General features: G+C 42.4%; 1 protein-coding gene across 1 annotated transcript in view; it reads left to right on the forward strand.

The window, feature by feature from the left end:
- Positions 1-23,045, forward strand: part of ppil2 (peptidylprolyl isomerase (cyclophilin)-like 2) — a 35,307-nt gene extending 12,262 nt beyond the window's left edge. Inside the window, exons 11-20 of the mRNA XM_066688890.1 lie at positions 835-910; positions 2,065-2,171; positions 6,861-6,950; positions 8,406-8,439; positions 15,138-15,255; positions 16,428-16,484; positions 20,282-20,354; positions 21,472-21,534; positions 21,864-22,006; positions 22,460-23,045. Coding sequence (XP_066544987.1) covers positions 835-910; positions 2,065-2,171; positions 6,861-6,950; positions 8,406-8,439; positions 15,138-15,255; positions 16,428-16,484; positions 20,282-20,354; positions 21,472-21,534; positions 21,864-22,006; positions 22,460-22,556 — 858 coding nt within the window. The 3' untranslated portion in view covers positions 22,557-23,045. The remainder of the gene's footprint in view (positions 1-834; positions 911-2,064; positions 2,172-6,860; positions 6,951-8,405; positions 8,440-15,137; positions 15,256-16,427; positions 16,485-20,281; positions 20,355-21,471; positions 21,535-21,863; positions 22,007-22,459) is intronic.
- The last annotated feature ends 2,241 nt before the right edge of the window (positions 23,046-25,286 follow it).

Raw genomic sequence — 25,286 nt, forward strand, 5'->3', positions numbered from 1 at the left:
TAGGGTTAAATAGATTTCTTTAAATAGATTGTAACCGCAAGCTTTTTCAAGGGCACATTACCTGCAGCCGTTTTCCACTTCTCGATCTGCCTTTTCAAAAAGAGTCAGAATAAAGTGGAAATGTGTTTGTGCTGTGAATGACTTTCCCAGTGATTCATTAACCCAAACCAATTAAATCAGTTTCCTGGATTATGAGTTTTTTTCTGCAATTGCAATCCACTGAATTATTTCAGTAACGTCAATTTAAAACGTCCGTGGAAGTGACAGGACTGCAGGTTTATCTTAATTAAAACAGGTTTGCCTATTGTAAATTCGTTTATAAGTTTTTAAATCTTTTTTTCTTCGTCCTCCTCATTTCACTTTGTTTAACTGTTGTTTTCACTTATTTGCTTCTCGAGTCTCAGCAGTATTGGTATTTCCGAAAAATAATTGAAAGCGAGCTGTGTGAACTGGAGGTTAATGACTTGAATTATCTGCACACATGAAATCACCATGTCTCTCCCCGAACTGAAGCTATTCCCTTGTTCTTGAACTTCACAAGTTGTACTTTAATAAAACCTGCTTTCTTCAAGCCAACACTTTTTATACCCTACTTTTTTTTATATGTATTTTAGTCCCACTCACTAGAATTACATTCCTTTGATAGAAACCTGTTCTGTATCAGGGAAGGTGAGAACCAAGAGAAGACTTTCAAAATGATTTCCAGGTTTGTAAGTAATTTGCACATTTGCAAATTATGCAGGCTATAGTCAGAATACAGAGATGTAAGACAAAGAGATTCCCAGAGAAACTCATTCTCTCTCTCTCTCTCCCTCTCCCTCTCCCTTTCCACAGGCTCACTACTCAACAGGGAGGGTGAGTGCATCATTCACCTCCACAGCCATGGCCCCTACAACCACACATGAAGCAGGTAACTATTTCCATCTTCTCTCTTGTAGAAGCTTCCCCAGGCCCATTGCTGGCCCATCTTTTTCCAGAACTGGGTCCCCTAATGCCAACACCCACTCAAAAACCATTTTAGCGAGTGATTTTTTCTTGGCCAGGGATTCCGATCTTCGTGACAGAATGCCCCCTTTGTAAAAGACCACCCTCTCCTGTGCGCTGTGCTAAGCCCAGCCCAGCCTCCCCATGACTCTGTCACTGCAAGTGACAACTCTTGGTGAGAGCAACACAGTCTGATGTTTGTTGTTTTTTTGTTGATGTTTTTTTTCTTTCACGTTAGACATTTTTTAAATTGACCTTTCAGTACTGTGTCGTCAGTCTCTGCAGTGTTGTATCACAGCATGCAGAATCCTGTAGGAGGTTATTAAGTTACATTTGTCTGTCGTTAGCTCTGCCTCTGCCAGAGACTGCCCACTTTCCTGTCTGGTCAGCGCAGAGTTAAATCCTTGAGGTTTTATCGCCACGGCTTGGCAAGAGAAGGCTGTATAGTTTGGCAGTTCATTGGCAACGTGCTGCTTTTTCTTGTATCCTTTCTTTACTTCCCCATGGAAACACATGCTCCACCCCTCCCTCTTCCCTCCTCATATTAAACTTATGTTTTATGCCCCCGCTCAAAGAAAAAATAAAAGCAGTTTCATGCTTTCCCACTCCAGTTGGACTGCTGCAATTGAATTCTTCAGAGGACAGGCCAGGGCAACACTGTTATCATTGTGCTTAAAGTGCGGCATGAATAAAATGTTCATAAAAAAAAAAAATAATAATCATCATAACTCAAATTAAAAAGACAGTCTCTTACAAAACTAATTCTGATATTATTGTCTGATGCTGGTGAAGGAAAAGTTTCGGTCTAGATTGGATCAAGTTCTGGATTGGCTGTGGACAGTGGTGAAGGACCTTGGCAATAAAGAGTGGATGCCCATAGGAGCCACTCTCCACAGCCAATCTAAGTCAGGAGGTTGTCCACAAAAAATAAAAAGTACCTAAAGGTCTCTCCGAGCCCTGGAGAGGGTGGACTATCTGTTCACCATGAGGATTACCAGTCTGTGAAATAACAAGCCCTCCACTGGGGTATACACTGAGTTGGATGTGACTGTGTTTGCTTGTTTTTTTCCCCCTGCGAAGATGCCATTGAGGACGACACAGTGCGCTACCAGTACGTGAAGAAGAAGGGCTACGTCCGGCTGCACACCAACAAGGGGGACATCAATCTGGAGTTGTACTGTGACAAGGTAGGCAGAAGCCAGTGTCAAACTCCCAATCGAAAAGGAAAGCTGTCACTGTTATTTGCCAAGTCTTTATGACGGCTATCCGGATGTGCTACTCCCCCAGGTTTCCCCAAAAGCACCAAACAATTAAAATGGCCTGGAAGAAAAAGTGATTTGTCGATTTACTATCACAGAAAAGACAATGAGGTAAAGTAAAGATTGTGTAAAGGACACTTCCACCCACCTGTGTCTTATCAGACCAGTGTGATTTTGACAGTGATGTGGCTCTTACAAGCATCTGTTTCAAGGTGCTGGAGGAACATTAAAGTCACAAAGTTTTAGAGCAGCAGAGCGCCAGCTGAGCATGCCATTCAGATGTTACGGCCTCTTAAAGAGTGTGGCCAACTGGGTAACATCTGCTGTAGTGCAGTGATATATATGATTCATAATAATTTTATTTGTATTTCTTGTCTGTGCTCACGAATCCACTTCGCCATGAAACCAAGCTCTCCCAGGCTTCTCTGGGTTTGATGTATAATTTATCTGAAGGATATACTGTCTGTAGTGAAGCACGGCCGTGGTGAGGGACCGTCTAGGTGACCTAGTTAGCTGGACTCTCTCACTCCCGCTCTCTCTCAATCCCTCCCTTCTCTCTCTCCCACTCTCCCTGTGAAGGAGTACTGCCTTGTGTTTACCAGTGCCTGACTCTGACACTGGTGTGTTCAGTGTGTTGCTCAGTAATGTATATGCAATTTAGTGGCTGTTCATCTCCGCAGAAGCGATGAGAAATGTAATGACCGCAATCACAAGACTGACTCTTTAGTCACAGTAGCTTTTAAAACTAAAATAAGATCCTTTTAGGGATTTGTTTTTTGTTTTTTTATTTGTTATTTTGTTTACTTTTAGTTGCTTTTTTTGGTCTAGGAATGAAAACTATGTAGTGTATTACAATCATAACCTCATTACCAGAAGAAATAAATTGAACAATGTCAGACGTAGGTTTTAGATCACTATGCAAAATAAAGTGCTCAAAAGGTGTCCGTACTCCAGTGCAGTGGAGCAAAACATCCCCAGTCACTCGGGATGTCGGGGGGCCTTCCACCAGCAGGAAGGCGATGCAATGTGATGGCTTTATCTGTGTGGGTAAATGCAATAAACGTAAGGGCTTTGTATTGAATCGGCTCGTTTTTTTATCGCTGTGCCTTTGAAGTACTGTGCTGACGAGAACTCGAGTGTAGGTGGTCAAATGCCAGCTTCACTTCTCTCACTCATATCTGGCCTGTCAGCTGTCTCTTAAAACAATCTGTAAAAATAAATTAATAAACCTATCAAAGAAAAATTAAATAATTAGAATTCAAAGCATCTGAAGATACTGTGTTGGTATTTGAGTCCTTTTTAAATATTACATTTTTAAATTTGTAATATTTTTTATGGAAGTATGCGGGTTACCATCACTGCTCGTTTGTGTGGGTTAGTCCAAGCAGTATTTAGGTTAGGAGTAGAGCGCATTAATGATAGTTTGTGATAGTGTAGCAGTACTATAAAAGGAGATATATTAGTGTCCACCAGACTATATTTATTGTGATACTAAGATACCTGCTTGGGTCTCTCTAACTGGTGTTGTGCTGTGGGGTGCTGCTGCGGTATTTTGATGCCACAGAGCTGCAAAGCGCTGCCCTAGCTTGTACACTGTCTCCAGGAATGCGAACTGGGAACAGTCCCATCAGTCTGTCCCAGCATGTGGGGAGCAGGCCGTCTGTGGGCCACTAGTGCGCGACCTGGAATCGGGCCCTGAAAAAATGAATGGCGCCCATGACTGTTTGTCTTGTTCTCCTCAAATAAGAATTTAAGTGTTTATGAAATAACATGATACATCTCCCCCCTCCTACTTTTCCTCCCCTGCTCCTCTTGTCCCATTTGCTGCGGGATACTAGATAATGTCAGTCGTTGGTTACAATAAATAAATGTTTGTTTTTGTTTTTTAATGATCCTGTATTCATAAAAATCCAGAGCACTTGTATAACACTTCTTGTTAATGTTGTTTGCTGAAAATAGGCTGTCCTTTTGATAGTGACTTTGCCCCCCCCCCTCATTTGAAAATCAGACAAACAGAACTTGTACATGGTAAGTTGTTAAGTTGTTGAGTTGTTTTGTACATATATATATATATATATATATATATATATATATATATGAAAATAACAAAATCTTCCTTTGCAACCATGGAAACAGCTTTATCCATCCTTACCCTGGTAACAGAATGCATGGTATTCCTTGACCTTGTTTTTATTGGCTCCCTGACTCTCCAATCAGGATAAAGAAAGGAAGTCACAGAGATCAGGAAATCGCTCAAGCTTCCCCTCATAATTTCTGTGTTACTATTCAAGGCATGCTGATTTTAAATTTAATAATTGTTATTTTAACAAGAAATGGTATTAGTCATCCACTTTCCTTTTGGCTTAATTCTGTAAACACTTAATTAGTTAATCCTTGGTTTACTTTTGGTCTTGACAACATATTTTTTAATTTTTCAGGATTAATTTTTTTCCCCACTCCAAGATAAACAAAAGTTAGTTATAAAAGTGCACATTAACCTATTTAAATTGAGCTTCACAGGACACACGGGCATTATCCTCTGGCTGCGACTTCCTCTAAGTGCATAATCCAAGTGATTAGCACAGTGCGTATGCAAAACAACAAATGGACTGCGTGTAGGAAACCGATCTCTCACTTCCACTGGACGTGATGCGTTGCTCTGTGCAAGACCATGGTTAGCTTGCTTTCCGTGTGTTTTTTTATGTTTTGTAACTGGTTACAGTATCTCGGTGTGATCCTTTCGCAAGAGCACAGCAACAGACCCCCACCCACTCTCCCTGCTCTCCTCCCTTGGTAACACGGGTGTCACTGGGGCTGCCAGTGCAGTAGCATGTGCCGTTGCAGTTTCTCCTGGGCTTCTCCACCCGAGTCATTAGTGACTGCAGCAATCCGCAATAGGCGCTTCACTGCACACAGCATCAACCCATGGAAAGTCGTCTTTTTTTCCCCTTTCCTTGAATGGGTGCCCTAAAGAAAAGGGAGCAAGCTTAGCCATTGAGCCTAAATAAGTCTAATGTGGCCCTACAAAAAGTCCTTTGAAGGCACACTAATTCACTTCTGCTGTGAAACCAAATGCTCTTATGGGGGAATTTCAGCAGCGTGCCAGCGCAGCTAATGCGAAACGTATGATGAAGCTTTAATAGGTGTGAGCACAGAGCACTGAATGTAAATAAATAAGAATAAACAAAGTATGGAACGGTATGCATAAGCTGTATGGCTGAACTCTGCTGAAAGCGCACCAAAAGACTGCTGTAGGAAGTTGTGTAGTGCGGTTCACTCCCAAACACAGGCCAGAGGTTTCATCAGTCTATGGTAACCACCGTGATGTGGGGCAATGGTTGGCGCAGTGGGCATGTCTGTTTCTGCCTGCAGTAACTGGTGAACTATACATGATTCATGTCTTGCCTGCAGATAGTTTTCTCATTGTTATATATCGTCCTGTACTAAATTCGTGGAACACTTGGGGAAAGTTAACAAAGCACCAGCTGGTAGAAAAATGTCCTGTGCTCGGCTTGGCCACCTCTGCGCTCCAGAAACCCCCCTATAGTACGTTCCAATATGATATCCTCTTTCTGCTTCAGGCGTAAGGCTGAACGGAAAAGTCTGTGTTACTCATCGGCACTGTGTATCTCTCGCTCCGACCTCGCCGACTGTAATTGGCTTTTTGCACATAATGGTTTGGAAAGACTTGCTCAGCCACAGGCATTAAGCATGTCACAGCGATGTCTTTGCGGCAGAGCTGATGCCTCGCTGCATTAAGGGCGATAAAATGTAAAGAGGCTGTAGGAGCTTAAAATATCCATCACTCTGACAGAGAAGGAGCCCATTCTGCAGGGGACTCGAACTGAATGGAGGTGACGTGCAAGACAACACGGTATCATTTATAATGTTATGACAGCCGCTCTGCCAGACTAGGGCTGGATTAAATCAGAAGTCTGAAAAACGGTGCGGGTGACTCAGAGATCGTGAAGGGGCGGGATTGGGTTTTTTGCAGTTTTATCATCTCAAATTAATAGGCTCATCAAAGCTGAAAGCATACTTTTGCTAGGGACTTGTGTTTATATATAATATATAAATTAAATCTCCTGGTATAATAGCAGCGTACATCTACATATAGTGAGTCATGAAAAATTGCAGAATAGTTTTTTCCAAAAGGGGGAAAAGAAAAGGTAGATTTAAAGCAAATTTTAGTTTTTCAGTCAGAATCATGCGTTAATGTGCCCTGTACTCTCCCAGTGCAACTCCCAATGGCTTAAAATGACCCTGATTGTGTCCAAACATCACTTCCTGTGACCTGTACACATACATACATACTTGCATCAAAAGCACCCAAAGTCTGTTCCTGGACAAGCTCACTGGTATGATTGGGAAGAGGCTTCTATTCTGTGGGATGTGTTTGCGTTCAGGTCTGATATACAGCCACTCACAACACCGAGTTAATGAACACGTTTGCAAAAGATGCTGACTCAGGGAGACGGTTTTACAGCTCTGTGTGGGCTGCCAAGGATCCATCCATCTGCTTTCACAGTCTACACACTTTTGTCACTGTGCATTATAGCACTGTTTTGGGTGGTTCCTTGTGTGCCATAACATTGTTTTTTGGTCTTTGTGTTTTAGGTGCCGATAGCAGGTGAAAACTTCATCAAGCTCTGCAAGAAGGGTTACTATGATGGGACTATTTTCCACAGATCCATCCGAAACTTTATGGTACAATGTGGGCATTAAAGGTTTTAGTTTTGTTCTCTCATTAAAAACTGGCTGTTCGTTTGGAAATTCAAGGGGGCGGGGCACAGTCAAAACGTTTTGGAACATTCTTCACTGAACTATATGGGTAAGGCATCTGTTGCACTGATGTGGGGTGGGGGTCATCTCTCTAACCGTCACCAGCTGGTGGAATCTGTCGCTAGGGCAGTGGGGCTTGTTCCATTGTGTCTGATATTATAGTGTGCTTTGTAGAGCTTTCTATAGGGGTATTATGGCCTTGTTGGGTGATGGCAAAGCTGGTTCCCTGGCAGTTAAGAGTGCACTTTATTTTGTGTAACCATAGAGTGAGAGTGTGTGTGTATGACTTGGTGACTGGGATAGTTTGTGGCATTGCAAACAACATGATCATTTAAGAGGCTGAGCCACTTCCTTTTCTTTCTACCAGTGGCTGACATGGCACCTCTGCATTATTCATGTCAATTGTGTTTTGTTTTGTTTTTGCTTCCATGGTTTCTTTTCTGTTCGCTCTAGTTTTTGTTTTTCACTCTCTTGTTGACTTGTTCCTGATTATCTCCTATTGTGCTGTTGTCTCTCAGTGAAAAGCGACATCACACCTGCGGGAGACAGAGATCACCCATTTATTATGTAGCTGTGCTGAAATTAATTTGGCAAGAAGGAGGGCGTAGCTGGCTGTGAACTAAATGATCCATGTCCCCATCTGAGAGTGGCTTTTGTTATCATTTCCACGTAAAGCAGGACATTGTGACTCCCATTTGTCAGGGTAGAAACCTCTTTAGAGAATGAAAATAAAATTAATGAAGGCGGCCTTGTTTAAGAGAACGTTCACCATCTGTGTTTCGTTGAGTCTATCAACACACATTCATAAGAACTTGTCCCACTAACTTTTCATGACTAAAATCACCAAAATCATTTTTTTTTAAATATAATAAAGATCAATGGAATGCAAGTTCAATCACATGAAGTTCTACTACCAGTCACTATAGAATGGTATAGGTTGTAAGCTTTGACAGGTGTGAATTAGGAACTAGATCTCTGCATGCAGTTTTCAATTTAAAAAAATCCTAAAGTAAATACATTTTTTCAGGGATTCTCACAGAAAATTGCATAGGCATGGACTTCTGTTCAAGTGGGTTGGGGCTGTAGCTGTAGAGAATGAGAGTGGCAGGTGTGAGCAAGGGCACTATAGTTTTTACAAAGTTTTGGTGTTCAGGCATTTGTTTGGCCTGACGGCACCGGTTTTTGGCCTGAAAATAGCAGCATGAAACCCTGTATATATACACACTGCAAAAGCCAGCACTTGTTTTTTCAACCTTGGGGACCTGGCGAGCCAGTAGGAGACACTGTTGTAGCCATTAAACGAAGGACCCAAATCAACATTGGTTATTGTTTTATATATATATATATTGTTTTTAAATAAATCGTATTTGTTTCTTCCAGATTCAAGGTGGGGATCCTACAGGAACAGGCACAGGTAAGGAGGAGTTAACTTTTTCATTGCCTCTGTGAATAGAGAATAAGGGAGGGCACTTAAGTGGACTGATATCGATATATTTATTTTTCTAGGGGGGAAAGGGAAAAAAACAGGTACATTAATCCCCATAGAAGCTCTTATTGTGAAATTCTACCACCATCCTTCTTGTTTGACTGCCCCAAGGATACTTGGCAGTCACACCCTGTCTTTTAACGAGGAGACTCTGTTGTTGCTAGTTAGTGATTCTCCCCCTTGCTGTGATGTAGCTGTAGTCAGCAGTTTGGTATCCAAGGTCCCTGAGTTATGTTTGGTGTCATTTTATTTGGTTTGTGATGGATCACCAGGTTAAAAAAAGCACTCCACTCACACCTTTCTGTCTTTTTCTTTTTCTTTCTTTTTCTCTCTCTCTTTTTGGTCTCTGTTTTTCTTCCTGTTTTTCTTCCTGCCTTTCTTTTTTGTGATAAACACATCCCTCCATTTTTTTTACATGTCCTTCCAAACAGAAAGGGGCTTAGAACTCTTGAAACTGTTTCCAGAATTATTAGGTTCTCTATTCCTGGACACCTTGCAATTATTTTACAAATCCACCTCCCACTGTGATTAATAAACAACTCTGACTGATGTGTACTCATAATTTTATATTTAATCTTTGCTGGTGAGTGATGTCAGCACTCCCACTTCAAGGTAAATACTGTAATTGTGTATATCTGTGTATCTTGGCAGCAGTGTTACAGTTCGAGTCAGGTTGAATCAGAAAGTGAGTCCACACTACTGCAATATGGCAATATCAACAATATTTGAAATCCAGAGGGTTAAACAGAAGAGAAAGTTCTGTGTGCGGGTCAGCCTTGAATTTTAACATGTAAACTTTACCCGTAAATTCTCACTGGGCCCATGTGGTGAAAGTGTATTTGCAGACTCATTGTCATTTTGTAAAATATGCAGATCTGGGGCAGAATGCAGTGTCCTCTGTGTTTGTCGTCCAGCTCCTCGCAATGACACAATGATGCTGTCAAGCCTCTTTGTCTTTGTAATTACATTTGCTCTGATTTAAAACACTAGAACGCGTTGCAGGCAGATCCTAATTTGCAGGGTTCTAGAAGACTCTGACGTTACACTGCTGCTTCATCTTTCTAAAGGTAATTGAATGTGATTAAATTCTGCCTCATTAAACCCAGGAAAAACACTTGCTGCCGCACTGAAGACTGGCTAGTGTTTTTTTTTTTTTTTTTGTCTGTCTTATTTGGAGGTATATAAATATATATTTTATTTATTTATTTTTAGTGTTTGAAACCCAGCCCAACCCTACCCAAGATCATACTTTTAATCGAGGTCAATGCAAATCCACACCCAGTTCCGTTAAGTAATTGGAAAAGCACTCCTGGGCACTCAAACCCTATCTCAAAATGTAACCCTAATTTGGTCATTTAACTTTAAAAAATTGCTACTCTTTATCCCTAATGAAAACGGCTTGTGCACATGTTCTCATTTTTGTTATTTGTTTATTTAATGATAATAATACTAAATATATTTTGCAAAATGAGGCACAATGCCTGCACAGTGAAGGGAGTAACGGCTACATCTGGGACCAGCTCTAATGTACAACGTCTACATCTGAGCAGATGAAAATAGTCATGTTAACATTAAAAATACATTGCCGAAGCGAAAGGGAAGGCGCAGTTTTTTAGGTTTCAGTTGGCCGAGATGGCGAAGGAAAAAAGACAGGAAAGAAGGAAAGCGGGATAATGTCTCCACTCTTAATTACACTTGTGTTATCAAAGAGTGGGCCAGAGTGCTTTAAATATAGGCCCGGCTGCCGCAAGGAAGTGTGTCGTGTGCTCTGCAGTTACGATCCCAGTAATACCCAAGAGTATTTCCAGACATGGCGAATGTAGAGCAAGGAAAAGGTTTATTTTAGTCTCGGCCTCATGCAGCGGCTGAACCATAAAATTGATCAATAAATTATACACCTGCTTTTTGATGTCATGCCTCTCGGAGTCTAAAAAGTTCACATTGGCCATTTTAAGCTTTAAATAAACAGCTGAAGGCTCTTAACTTTGTGATTTGGGGGGGGGTTATTTTAGAAAAAAAAAAAAAAAAATGTCCCTTTATACATTTTAAGACTGTTTATTTCCTGAAAAAGCTATCCGTGATCCAGCAAAACAGCTTCTTCCCTTCATGTCTCCATCGAGCCACTCTCAGTATTTCACCCCATGTTATTTAAACACAAGGGTTAACCGCCGACGTGAGTCACTCGGGAGCTGTTGTGGAGCACAAACAAATTTTAACCAATTTCTCACAAGTGGGATGCGGCTACGTCTTGGTGACATCTGATGAAGCTATACCAGCGAGTAGTGATAAGAAAAATAAACAGAAGTGCAAGGCCTTGTTATAGGAATACAATAATACACTCTTTAAACTTGTGACTTATACCATTTTCATCCAGTTGGTAGGGACTAGGGATGTGGGAGGCCTGCCTTCCCCTCTCTCCACGTCTCTCTGTCTTCTGACTTTCTCACTCACTCTCACTCTCCCTCTCTGACAGGACAGAACCAAGGGAGTGGTGTGTCCTGACCAATCAGAAGCTGTTATTTCCTATGGAGGGAGGGGGTGTTGTAGGAGGGTGATATTGTTGGAGCGTTGCGGGGGGGGGATATAAATAACATGTGTGTGACTATGCTGTCAGCTGCGGGGTTTAGATATAAGGTGCAGTCTACTGAATCCACCTTGAACAGATGGTCAGGGCCTGGTAAACATCAGCAGATTGTTTAGTGGCTGAGCTGAAAGAGCTGCTCACATCCCAGCCCTGAGGGAGTAGATGGTCAACCTCTGTGACTGTACAGTTATGGGCTGTGCTTTAGCCTCTAATACCCTGTAAAGTGCTCTTTGCATCCTGAAGTTTGGTCAGCCTTGAATTTGAACATGCCAGCCTTTCCCTAAAATCTCCCTACTGGCTCTAATGGATGGAAGACTGGGAGATCTTGACACTAAAACAAAAAACATTCTTCCGCAAATGCACAGCAAAACCCAACAAGCATTGTTTATATGGCTCTGAGTCTCCATCATTAGAGGCCTGTTTACCCTTCTGAGTAAGGGCATTTTTAAATTTATTTTAATTAAGGTTTTTCTTTCCCTCTGAGTACAGACTGTGACCAGAGGCTGCATCCTTCCTCACAGAGTCTCTCCTCTCCTCTCCTCTGACGACACCAGCACTTCAGGGAGGAGGAAGTTAAAGTATCCCTCAGGCCATCTCTCAAAAGGCCTGCGGTCATTACAGCCCAGCACAGGCCCACTCTTGGTTGGATACAATGTGACCAGCGGTCTTCTGCACTTTCTCAGTTGACACTATCTTTTTTCCGCCAGTACATTCATGTGTAGCATTGCGTTATCCCATCCCATCCCAGCAATGTGGACATTTTAAGGATGTTTTTCTAGTTTTCTTTTCCCTGTACAAAATTGAAAAATGAAGCTAGAATCCATTGGGTAGCCCTCAGTGCTCTGGTTAAGTGCCTCTTAATAAGGTGCTGTTGTGTGCCGATGCAGCTGCCCAGGCAAGCTATGATTATCACGAGCGAGTTCTCCGCTGTTCCTAAGTGACTTTTAAAATCTTTTCATCACAACTCATGTTTCTTTAATCAGCACAATGAGACTACCAGGGCTTTGTTTTATTTCCTTCATTATAGAAGTGGTATAAGGAGGAGATGGAGAAAGCTAACTAGGGACTATTGGAAAAAAAGAAAAAAACATTAAAATCTCAGCTTTGTTTTTGCAATACGGTATCTGTCCCTCACCCTGACAGATGGGTCAAAGGTCACCTGGACCAACCTGTGTCCATCTCCTGGAGAAGGGTGCAGTGAGGTGTGTGGGTATGGATAAGACGGCAGCAGAGATCTTTCCCGACGGACATTGCGCATGTGTTTGGCTGCGATTATTTCAGAGCACACAGACACGGCAGCTCCCAAATCGGCAGCTGGCTGAGGAAGGGAGACTGTGGGGGACCGGGAGGAGACCGTATGGCTGAGAGTGGCAAACTCCTGCTGCCCTCCTCGATGCATCACACTGCCAATAAAGGTCACCTTCCCCCAGCTGTCTCAGAGTGGCGGGGGGGGGGGGCATCTCTAGAGAGAGCACAGCCTGCATGTGTAGATTCAGTGTAGAGCCACAGCTCCCCCCACTTTAGGACAGGGAGCTAGACTGCATGGGAAGTCTTGATGGATTTGTGAGGTATGGGAGGGAGTAGATGGAAAGATTTTGCAACTTTTGTATGTATGTATTTTTATGATTAAATCTCCCTCTTTCTTCCCCTACATCTTTATTTTGCCTTCCCCACTCCTCACTCCTCTCACTCTCCCTCCCTCTGTTCCCATGTCTGTGTCTCCCGAAGTCTTGCCACTCGTAGAGATAAGGCTGACACACAGGGCTGTGCCTGGCCTTGACAGATTGTCAGAAGCAGTAAAGCCACAGAGCAGGCAGGCTGTGGTGCAGTATTAGATTAACATGTCCAAACCTAGGGGGAGATAAAGAGGGGGATTGCACTCTGACGTACATTGGCCATTTTCCTATGACCTTTGAGTCTGCATTTCCAGCTGATCCCATTTGTATGTGTTATTATAATATACTGTCCATAGTGAGAACACCTTTTATATTTCAGTGCTGGGTCACCTAGCTTCAAACATCTGGCCTTGCTTGTGTGAAAATTCAGGAGTTGCCTCTGAATGCCACTACCAGATTCTTATAATGCTGCTGATAATATTAAGGAGAACTGTAGCAACATTTGCTTGATTACTGGGCCGCTGATAATAAGATAAAACACAAAGTTTATGCGAACTGACTTTGAAAGTATTAATCTATTATGTTTGGTGGCTTTTAGCATCTGACCAGTTAAAAACAGTACAGGGAAGAGCATGCGAGAGCTCTTGATAAACTAAATCACTTAAACCTCATTAGAACTGCCATGCGCGGAATCAGCATAGAGTTTAATGAGCCGCGGAGGTTCATAATTTTGTGCAATTTGCATGCCAAGATGAAAAAGTATCGGAATGCTTCAGACATAAAGATCACAGAGCTCACGGAAATAAATTTACTAGACTGATACTTGGGCATAAATCAGCAGTGCTTAATGTGTTTTTTCCCCAAGCAGACATGTTGCAATTTGGAGAAAGATCTGAATTATACTTTTTAGTTTGGAGAGAATTCCATTTGCTCCTTCTTCAATCCAGTTAAGTGTGCACTAATGCCAACAAATGTAAAGGGGCAGCTGGGCTTGTAAAAATAAGTTGTTTTGTTTTTTTACCTGAAGTGTTCAGTTTCCCTTGGAGACTGCAGGCCCAGAACCTGAGCAAGCACAAACTAACTTTGACATTTATCTTTACACAGAGGACTGTTATTCTGCTATGTTTGTGATTTTGTGGAAAGTAGAGGAGGATTTCAAACACAAGGGTGACTTTGGGTTGTGTGAATATGGTATGTAGCCAATGAAGCCTGTGAAAGATAGCTTTGACAGCAGCCATCAGGAAAATTGACAGTAACATACAGAATTTTAAAGATTTTCATGCAAAATTGACTTAGTTTTAGGTTTGTTTTTTTGTTTTTGTTCTTTTTCTCCAACTGGTTAACTGCTGGGCCAGAGCGAACATTAAGGAAGTGAGTCAACCTTTTCTCCTTTAATAGAGAGCCTGGTGTGAAGTGAAAATGTCAGCTTTGTCATAAATAATGCACAAATGTCACCCAGGGAAGGTTTATAGCTGCGCACAGCTTTTAAACTGAAATTGCAAAGCAGTAAAATCTCTCAGCATGTAGACAGAGTCCAGAGAGCTGCGCTGTAAAGCTCAGTTTAGCTATTAATGTGTTTACAAATTCCCTTAATTTCCTTCCCTCTCTCCACTGCTGATCCGTCTTTGGATGGGTATGATATTGATTCTATACTTCTGAGCCTTTTTGTCATTGTTGATGGTGGTGGTCGAGGTGGTGGCAGTGGTAGGCTTGTCGTTTACAGAACCCCAAAAGGCTGAACAAATTTATATTCCTTCAGTACCCAGACCTTTCCAGCTTTTCTGTTCATGTCTCCAGTTTTCAGTCTTGCTTGGAGGGAGGGCGTCGGTGGGAACAATAAGCCAAATATTGGCTAAAGATGTAGTCTGCTCACCCCTGCACATACTCCCCCCTTCGCCTCCCACCTGTGTGGTTAATTTAGTTTTGCCATTTATTTCCATGTCTCTTCGGTTGACTTCTCTTCAGCTGTGTGCAGTTTGGACTGGACCTTTGGACTCTTTGGATTGTTTTATCTCGGAAATAATATGAATGGTTGAAAGTAGTCTCTGGCGAACATAAAAGCCACCATGGAGAACTGGGCTCATAACTCAAGAGTGGCAGCTGGATTGAGGTTTTGATGTAATCCTGTTCCAGGCCTAGTAAACCAGGCATAAAAACAGTTAAAGAGATGCAGAGCTGAGTTCACAGCTGTTTGTGTTGTGAAGTTGCATTTTCTTTTTGTGCCAAGTCCTGTCGCACTACTGATTGCAGTTGATTGATTCTCCATACTTGGCTGCAGGCTGATAGACATTGCAGGACTCAGCCAGTGTGTTCATGTGTAATATCTTGAGCAAAGTATTTCCTTGCTTGGGAGGGGGCGAAACCTGCATCCTTTTCTTCATGCTTTAAAAAACTCTTAAAAATGTTTCTCTCTCACTCTCCCGCAGGTGGAGAGTCGCACTGGGGAAAGCCATTCAAGGACGAGTTCAGGCCCAACCTCTCCCACACTGGTCGAGGAGTCCTCAGCATGGCAAACTCTGGGCCCAATTGCAATAAATCTCAGTTGTAAGTGTCTCTGAAAGCCCTGCATGTGTGGAGCTCAGTCCAAATGAGAACATCATCAGACTATCAGGTGTTCAAAGAGACCACAGGAAAAATCCTGTTAGCTGTAAAATTCACATTCTTACAGAAGAAGCTGTTTGTATTCCTTCAATAGGAAGTGTACCATGTTTGTGTTTTTTCTTAGAAGAACAGACGGACTCAACTAGCCTAGATTGGCCTGGGCATATTCCTAATTATTCTCCAAGAAACAGCACTATCATCATTTGTGTTTCTAAATCGGGTTCGTTTTACATTACATTAAGTTTAAAAAAAAAAAAAAAAAAAAAAAAAATATTCATGTTTAAACTCCCATCATTACTGATGAGTCAGTTTCTAAAAGAACAGGCTGTGATTATAGTGCAATTTGTTTCCTCCCTGTGTTCCTGTTCAGCAGCAGTGGAAGCTGTTCTGAGAAGATTGTGATTCTCAGCCAGTATTTATTCCCCGCCCCTCTAAAAAACAACACCACCAAAAGGGGTTTATTTTTTTTTTCTTAAAAAGAGAGGTTGAGGCAGAGTTTCAGATTTTTATTCAAAACGACACATCATCCCAATACGTACTGATCCAATGTGACCCCCATTTGAAGGAACATGCTTAGGACAGGATGCTGAGCTCTGGGAGTGTTCTTGGATTACTCAACAAACTCAAATGACTGAGACAGTCCTCGTCTACCTGTCTTTCTGTGTTTCTGTCGTGTGCTTAAAGAGCTGAATAGAATAGAGTGGGGCTGAAAATCTTCCTTAATTTTATTTGTATCTTTTTCACGAGAGTAGGCCTCCCTTCACACTGTTGCAGTGCAGTACTCTGATCTAGTCCGGTTTTTACTAACTGGAATGACCACTTAAGATCAATTAAATAGGTACTTTCTGGCAGCCACACTTTTTAAGTTAAAAACAAAAGGAGATCTATGCATTACACAATTAAAGGATGTCTCTGGCTAAACCTGCTGTAGCACCATGCAGGGAGATGTTCTACTATGTTTAGCAGAACCCACTGTTGGCTATTGAATTAAATAAGGTCTAGTTGGAAAAGAAGGACTTGGCTCATGGTTTGGTGATTACATGTCCTTCAATGTATTAGTACTGACTGTATTTTAACATTTGGTATTTATTTTTATTTTTTTCTTCTCTTCGCAGCTTCATAACATTTCGTTCCTGCCCCTACCTGGACAGGAAGCACACAGTCTTTGGCAGGTAACATTGCTTCATGTCCTCTTCAACCGTGCCTGTGCTGTAGGGGAAAGAATTACAATGAAAGCTTTTGTGTGGTTTCTTTCTTGGCGTTTCTTGAATGGCTCTGATCCGATCCTTCTGCTCCTAATTAACTTGGGCTTGTGGGATCTAAAATCAGAGACCCAGAAAAGGGGGAATCCTGATCTTTGTCACTCTGGTTTGTGCAGAATTTTCCACAGTACACAGGGAGCACTTTTATTATCCTCCCATTCTTCTAGTGTCTGGCGTCTCCAAGGGCTCTTGGCTGTGTTTGTTTGTGTAACATTTATAACCAGGATATTCTCTTACATAATGTGCTTTGTGTAGCAGCAGTGGCACTGTGTGCATTGTTCAAAGTGACTGCCAGTGAGGCGAGAAAAAACAAACAAAACCAAGAAAACAAACCAAATTCGTATTTTTTTAAATGCCAGGTTACTGTGTTTTGTAAACAATGCACAGTGAAGGATTCTCCTCTCATGTGTCTCTTGTATTATTATTGTTATATTTTTGTCATTTTGTAATATGGTGGTTTTTGTTGTTGTTTATGGGGAAAGAGTAGTAGTTGGCACCCCTCCCCTCATGACAATCTGAAACGATAAGCTTTTCTGTAAGTTATTTAGAAAAATGAAAAAAAAAAAAGGTAATTGTTCCCTGGATTACAATCCTGGCCCTGCACATAAAGGCTTGAATATGTCTAATCAGATTTTGACAAATCCACCACACAAAGCCAGTATGTAGGTTCCTGTTATGTCTAGAGAATGTATTTCTAGACCCTCTACTTGCATGTAACCAGAAATCGCCATCCGATCCACGTATTGCCCTTGCTGTGGCAGAAGACTTCGGCAGGTGCCCTAGTCTTGGTTTTTAGCGGTGGCGACTTCGGACATTAACTGCTGTATAAAACAACCTGCTGACGTGGTACAGAGAGACAGGGTTCAAGTCATCTTGCGGCAGCGGGCTCTGAAACCTGGTATTTGTGAGGAAGCTGTTTCTTTTAATGAGTCATGCGCTTCCTGCCATCAAGATCAACATCAGTTCTTCGCAGCGGTCCAGCCTAACTCTGTCCCTTGGAATGTAACCGTTTGTTGCAGCCGAATGACAATCAATTCCAGTGTTAATTACATTTTAAATGCATATTTCTCAACTTCAAAACCTCATGAAAACTACTTATGGGATATTCTGTTACAGGGTCATGAAGTCACTGTTAGCATTTGGTGAAGTGTTGGTTTTATTTTTAATTTCCTTTACCTTTGATTCACGTCACAAGAGAGGACTCTGTAGAAAGTGAAAAAAACAAAACAAAAACAAGCATTTATCATCACAGGAACAGGAAATTCAGAGGAGCAAAGTGGCAACACAGAAAAGACAGATAAACGGTTCCAGATCGGAAAGAAGCGACTGCTTAAGGCTAAATGTAAACATAATAATGCCCACAACAGTTTGAGGGTAAGCTGTGGACATGACATGCTTCTTGGTTTTTCTAACCGTCTTAACAGCAGCAAAGCAGTTGGGAAGCAGGGACTCGGAAGATCCTGTCAAATCACTGTGGCTGTTCAGTGCCTTATCGGTATTCACACGTGCTGTCGTTTGGTGCATCACTACTGCAAAAAGTCTCTGTGCTCACTGCTGTGAGTCATTTCTGCAGTCCACTGGCAATAAATTGGTTTACATCATCAAAACACACACACACACACACACCCTCCCCTCCCTCCCAAAAAATCAATAGGTCTCTGTCTTTGGGTCTGATTTGAAGACTGGCTGTTGTGTGTCTCTGGACCTTCTCTTGTCTAATACAGCTGACCTCCTCTCGGGGGTCAGATCTGAAACCTGCCATGCTTAACCGTATCTTATCAACAGCTCCCACAGCCGATTAGAAAGATAAGATCAGGGAGCAGTGATAACAAAATAAATAATTAAGAAATAAAAACAAACACTCCTGTCTTTGAGAGTTGGTTTGTAATTATAGTGAAGTTTATGGACCCAACCTAGGTCACACCACGGTGCCAAGTGGGCTGGGTATGTGCTTCACACCACAGTTTCAAAAAGGTGAGTGAAGTACCAGGCCACATCACCTCTTGCTCCTCCCGAGGTGGGTTGGTTTTGACCCACATCGACCCACTATCTACACGTGTCCTGGTGGGAAAGGGGCTAAAGTTTGCCATTGCCCTGTATACCCTGTATACCATGAACTGTTTTATTATTCGTTTTTAAAGTTTAGCTCATGCAATGTTGAAAGAAAAAGAAGAAAAAGTCAGCTACCACTGAAAATTGCAGTCTTTTCAGTTTCAGTAAAATAAATACATAAATAAAGACAAAAGGTCTTGTTAGGGTTGTTTCTTTATGAAAGTAGCTGTAAAATAATAATTTAGACTAGACTTTGATGTCGAACGCTTTATAAAAAAAAAAAGTACCACCAAAGTTCTACTGGCCACAATTACTTTAAAGATCCATCTGTAAACTATAATTACTTTTAATTTCTGTAATCTTAGCAGCTGTCGGAAGCCAATTTTAGTGTTTTATGAAGAGACCCACAACAAAATCAACCAGACCGGCACAGCATGTTTAAGAGGCCGCTTCAGTACAGTGTTCTGCGATGCTTCCTGTGATGTGCGTGACCCAGGATGTGGCTCTGTTGTGTTGAAAGGGAGAGACGGCTCGACTGCGCTGTGTGGTTTGATGCCTTGTCTGTGTGTGTTCCAGCCAAGACTCCTCACCCACCGCACACTCACGTACACAACAACAAACATACAAACAGTACAATGAAATTAAACATCATGGCTTCAGTTCAGTACCACTTCATAAAGGGATTTGCATGGGATTGGTCCAGAGAGGGGTCAACCATTACCTTAGATGTCACTCGCTCTCTGGCAGCATGATGAGAGCGCATTTGTTAAGCAATGTTTCTCACACTAAATTAAATCTACCACAAAAAGAAAAACATGCTGACAGTACAAAATCAAAAGGAAGTTTTATGTTCCTGTTGTGGCTTTTTTTAAAAGTAGCATTTTCAACACCTGTTTTATTTTCAAGAGACATAATAAGTAGTGATCTGAGAAACAAAAACAAAAATCTTCTCAATTGGGCATTTAGGGTCTCCGTTTTTAGCAGTACTACCTCCTCCTCATAAGAAGCTGAAACGGTCCTTTGTGTGTTAAAGAGAGCAAAGGTCTTGAATAAATACAATTTCCTAGCAGTGGCTATTAACCTTTCTTTGTTTGACTGGCTCTTTAAACAAGCCCAGTCCAGGGGGAATGTGTGCCGCCCATTCCCAAGATGCTTGGCAGGAAAAACCACTCCGGCACACAGGTGCGATTCCTTAAAGCTCCCGTGCTCGCTCCCTGGCTGTGGTGCTGGGGCGGCTGTGACAGGAATGGGATTCTTTAGGCCTCGTGTGAGCTCGGTCAGGGCAGGCCCGTGCACTGTAACCTGTTCAAACATCCTGCTAGAGAGGATGTAGCACTTCTATGTCAGCAAGAGGGAAAGGCTGAACTTGGCTTTGGAACGGCCCAAGCATGGGTTTAGAGAAGTGGGACTGTCAGTTAATCCCCCAAAATATACATATACACACACATACAGGTAGTGGACAAGAAATGAAAACAACGGGGCACAAGGGCCATACAACATTCAAAGTATGAGGCCACCACATACCGTTTCCAGTTTTGTGTCCACTGCCAGCATCTGTGTGTGTGTGTCTGTGTGTGTCTGTCAGTCTATTTCAGTTTAAAAAATCAAGCACTGAAAGCTTGTTTTGTTTTTTAATGTTTTTGTTTCCGTTGCAGAGTTGTAGGTGGTTTTGAAGCACTCACCGCAATGGAAAATATTGAGAGCGATCCAAAGACAGACCGGCCAAAGGTACTCAAGCAACAGCCCAAGTGTTAAACCTAATCTGTTACTTCTTGCCAATCAGTAGATTTGCCAAGTTTGAAACCTAGCAGCATTTGTTTTTTTTCCCTCTACCAATTTATTTTGTAGAGCAGCACAGAGAAATCGAATTTAATATAGGTTTACTTACTGACAAAGTGTTGTGGTAGTGAACCTACCCAGCATGCATTTGGAGACAATCTTCCTGGCTTCCTCCGAGAATTAGCTGCTAAAATCCGAACAAACAATATGGTCCAACTGGCCTCCTCTTGTTTGTAACCTTTCTTGTGTTATGAAAATGTTTTAATTTTAACTTTGACTCCTAGCTGCAGCACAAGATGTGTTTTCTAAGTGATGTTCTTTCTGAAATCAGATTTCTTTGTGTTGGCAAGCGCCACAGCTTCCCGAGGCGCTCCTGCTTTCAGAAAAGAGTCGAGTAACAAGATAATATAAAAATATATATATTTTTTAAAACTTTCCCTGCTGCAAGTCTCTCCTTTCAATAAGCCATGTATTTGAGTGGCACATCCTTGCTGGCTGTTGTGAATCATCAAATAAATATGCATTGCTTTTGAACACCGATATATTTTCTTAAGAATGGGAAAGACAAATAGGAAAAAATGGGATTGGACAAGATGCAGACGCTGGTGGGTTGGGGAGGGAGTGGTGGAAGCTGGGGAAGAAATATTCCTCAGAAAACAGAATAACAAGTGACCAGCCTCCTGTTGCTAAGGTGCATAAGCAACCTGTGAGTGATGTCAAAATAAGATCTAAAGATAAGTGTGTGGTCCTCCTCACACACTGTAGACATTGGAATGGTGAATGAAGATACAGTGGGTTCTTGATATTAGTTGCAATGGCTGGAGAGTTTAGACAGTTTGTTGTAATTTATTTAATGAAATAAAAAAAGAAGGAATTTATTGGCGATATTTGCAGAAGGGGATTCTGTTGGGGTGATGGGTAAGAAAAACAAACAACATAGAGGGATTTCTCTTCTATTGGAGAGATTAAATTCTGCAAATCCCCTGCTGTAATCCCCAAAGAAGAGCAAGTATAGATTCTGATTGATTTTTCTGCTTTCTTCCCCCCCACCCCTCTCCTGCCCCAGTCCGAGATTAAACTCCTGAGTGCCACCGTGTTTGTGGATCCCTACGAAGAGGCTGATGCCCAGGTTGGTATGATTTCACCCCCCCTCACCAGCGTGCACGCAGACACAATAATCACACACACATGCATGTTGCACACAGTTCTTTGCATCAAAGTTTCACAAAGAGGTAAAACTAAACCAGATGAATCTTTTTTTTTTTTTCTCACAATTTTTGCTGTAGATCCCAATCATCACAACTTTAGCTTGCAATGCTTCCTCCCTCTTTCTGATATACACAAGGCACAGTCTTTGTACCACGACTGAGAACCTACAAAAACAAAAGCGCTTAGTCTGCCATGCTATGTCACCGGAGCTCCTGTGCCCAGAAACAGCTCTCTTGCTCTTTCCGACAGATCGCAGCGGAGCGGGAGAAGACTCTGAGAGAGCAAGAGGAGGAGCGAGCACGGACCAGTGCCGAGCGGCCCAAGACCGACGCTGAACAGGCCCCCAAGACCTACCGGCCAGGAGTGGGAAAGTACATCAACGTGGTGCCAAAGTAAGATCCCCTTCTCCCTGCTCCCCATCCGACCCCGCAAGCAGCACAAAGGAACCGGCATCAGACATCTTAAAAGCAGTGATAGGGCCGACCCCCATGTCTTTGTTAATTGAGCAACCTTGGCATTGGGTAGATCTCTATGTATCGTCAGGGTAACGCTTCAAATGTCAATGGCTGTCAGATTGCTTTCTCTATACAATCGAACTATGGGGTGGAGTCCTATCCTATCATTTTAAGGGGGAATATGCAAGACATATATGCAGGAACATGAAGAAAACCTTCATGCTATATCAGCCACACACACATGTGCGTTGGAGACAATTGATACATTGTTCGGACCTCCCCTTTAATCCTTTTACCCAGATCTCTGAACCTCCACCTGCAGAGTGGAGCTCTGACCTCCTCTATTCTCAAACACATTTATTTTATTTGCCCTGTTTATCTCGTTCGTAGGAAACGGTCGGCCCCGGAGGTGGAAAGTGGACCCTCCACTAGCGCTGTCAAGAAGCCGAAGGGAAAAACTGGCTTTGGGGATTTCAGCTCCTGGTAGAGCAGGAATGGACACTGCCAGACCCAGACCACACTGACGGGACAGGGGCCATTGCAAAGACTGCAGAACCAGCCGCAGGCATTGTGGGTTATTGTGCCACACACTTGAGCTATACAACTCCTCAGTGTTGTTGCAGCTGTGCTTGTTGCTCATGTACAGTAAATCGGTAGAAGCCGCCCCAGGGATGAGCAGGTCTGCGGATGGAAAAAGTGTGAGTGGGTGATGGTAGATCTTTATTATGGGGAGGGAAAAATTCTGATGTTTTTTTTTATTATTATTATTATTGGGTTGGGTACAGGGGGGGTTCATTGGGAGTAGCTGGGGATAGGAAATTAAATCTCATGTAAAATAATCTTTCTTCCTTCAACACTGCAGGGTGTCATTATTATCCTATTTTTCCAGTCGTAAAAGTTTTTTTTTGTTTTTATAAATCGTTATTATTTTTCCTTTTTATTGTGCAAAGTTGTAATAAAATAACATTTGCAATTACGATTTGCTTCCTCCATGATGTACAATGTAATGGCAGACTGCTGTGACAGGTTTCAGGTTTTGTGGAGAGGCAGAGGGTTCTGCTGTCTCGGGGGGGGGGGGTCCTCGTCAGTTTCCTGTGAGGCGGCACTCCCAGTCGCCAGGGTGAGAGATAGTGTAAGAGTGTGACAGCTCGGTGACAACTTGCTACACTCTAATAATCTGATTGTCTTATTATAATTCAGATTTTCTTTGGTTGCGGACCATGCTCAGAGATGTCGCTAATATCTTAAACACCCTTCCCCAATTGCATAATTTCCAGAATGTACCAGAACCTGTGCGAATGGCTGCCGTTTCCTGTTCTGAGCTCTACTTTTATTGTGATGTCTGGTTTTGTTGGTTTGTGTGTTTCAGATGTAACTTCTTTTTGTCATTGCATTAGATTGGAAACTATTTTTCTCAGCTGATTCTATGAGAGTAGTTTCTTCCAGTCAGGTTATGGACTTTTTGAACATAGATGTGTTTTGTGAACTAAACTCAAGGTAAAGTTCACAAAGAACCGCTCTTCAGCAAAGGCCTTGCACTATAATTGTAGTCTGATCTAATTCACACTTCTAATTCTAGTCTATATGTATATGTATAATTTAGTGTTTTATTAAATTTTTTACTGTCTGCTTCCCTTCTTGTGTGAACAGAGTGTTGCGTCTCTGGATTGTCTCCCGGATATTAAACATTTACCAGCTCTCCCAGATAAACTAGGCCTAACAAGCCTGAGCTCAAGTTTAAATAATATATACACAAATCCATCTTAATAATTTATCCTGACCCCTCTGTCACTGTGCTCCTATCTCTCTATCTACGTATCTCCCTCACGGCTCTGAAATAGCCCAGAAACCACGAAGCACGCGCACACAGGCCGGATTGTACAGAGCCCTGCCCTCCTCATTGTGAGATGCCAGTGTGTGAACCCTGCCAGCCTGCATAATTGAAGGCAGAGCAAGCAAAGGTAGCTTCCTCTTTGTGCCACTTGCCTGGGAACAGAGCAGTGCTGGGAAGAATCCATTTCTGAAGGCCTAAGCATGCGGGAGGGGAGAGACGATCCTGCAGATTGAGACACTGAACCGTGACGTTTTTAGTACATTAGCTGGTCTAAGGGCCATATTCCAACAACAACAACAACAAAAAATTGTCAGCTGTTTGTTTTTCCTTTCTTTATACTCAGACATTGTTACATTCTTATTTCATAACAAAAGCTTTATCAGACATTCTTTGCTCTGTGTGGGAGAGACGTGGGGTGTGGGAGTGAATGCAGGCATTGCTCTCAAGACACTCCATTTTTCTGTTTTCCGGTTCTGCTCTGAAGCTCCTGTACAGCCAGCTGGATTGAAGCAGGTTTACAGCCAGTGCAGGCCCACCCGCTTGCCCCCCGCGCTGACCTTTCCTGGTAACAATAGTGCTGTGTGCTGTTGACACATAAGGAACTTTCTGGTGCCTCTGAGCCACAGCGACACTGGCATGGACCTCTTCTTTCAGGCCTGGTGCTGCGCTGCTGCTCAGAGAGGGAGATGGGAAGGTGGCGTGAGGAGGGGTTTGCGGGGGGGTGGGCGGTATTATGGTTGACATCAGCACAGCAGTTGCAAACCTCTCTTGGCCGAACAAAGGCCAGTCTGGAATCGCTAACCTCAGCGATCAGTGTGTGTGCAGAACGCTGGCTGTGACAAAACGTAGCCAGGAGAATGTGTGTTACTGGGTTAGGGAGATAAAAGCACTGTTTTATTTATATTTTTTTCCTACGCAAGCTTTTTTTTTTTACTGTACAGATAGTTCAACTGTGTGTTTCCTATTTTTAATCTGAACAGAAGTTTTCCAAATTCTCTGGGGATTCTGAAGCAGCTATGTCAGGATCAGACAGTCGGAGACCCCTCAGGCGACTGTCGTGTCTTTGTGCATGTGAAATAGACAACTCGCAGAGCATCGTCTTTTCTAAGTATTTTCTGTAGCTTTGTTAAGTTTGGATTTGGATCATCTCTGCTTGTTGAGAGGCGCATTATAGCGGGAATTCCTGCAGTATGACAGGCAAAACGGGAACGATCCTGTCACAGATACTCTTGCATAATCTTAATCCAGATGTACTCCTGTTCATGCAACTTCATTACAATTCATTGTGGATTACCGCTAGGCTCGGGGTTAGCGGCAATCTTCCTGACCCATTCTGTCTGCCTGATTGCACTGCAGCTCATAAACAGTTAAATTAAGCGATAA

The sequence above is a fragment of the Amia ocellicauda genome, chromosome 17 (assembly GCF_036373705.1).
Source record: "Amia ocellicauda isolate fAmiCal2 chromosome 17, fAmiCal2.hap1, whole genome shotgun sequence".
In the NCBI taxonomy this organism is placed as follows: Eukaryota; Metazoa; Chordata; class Actinopteri; order Amiiformes; family Amiidae; genus Amia; species Amia ocellicauda.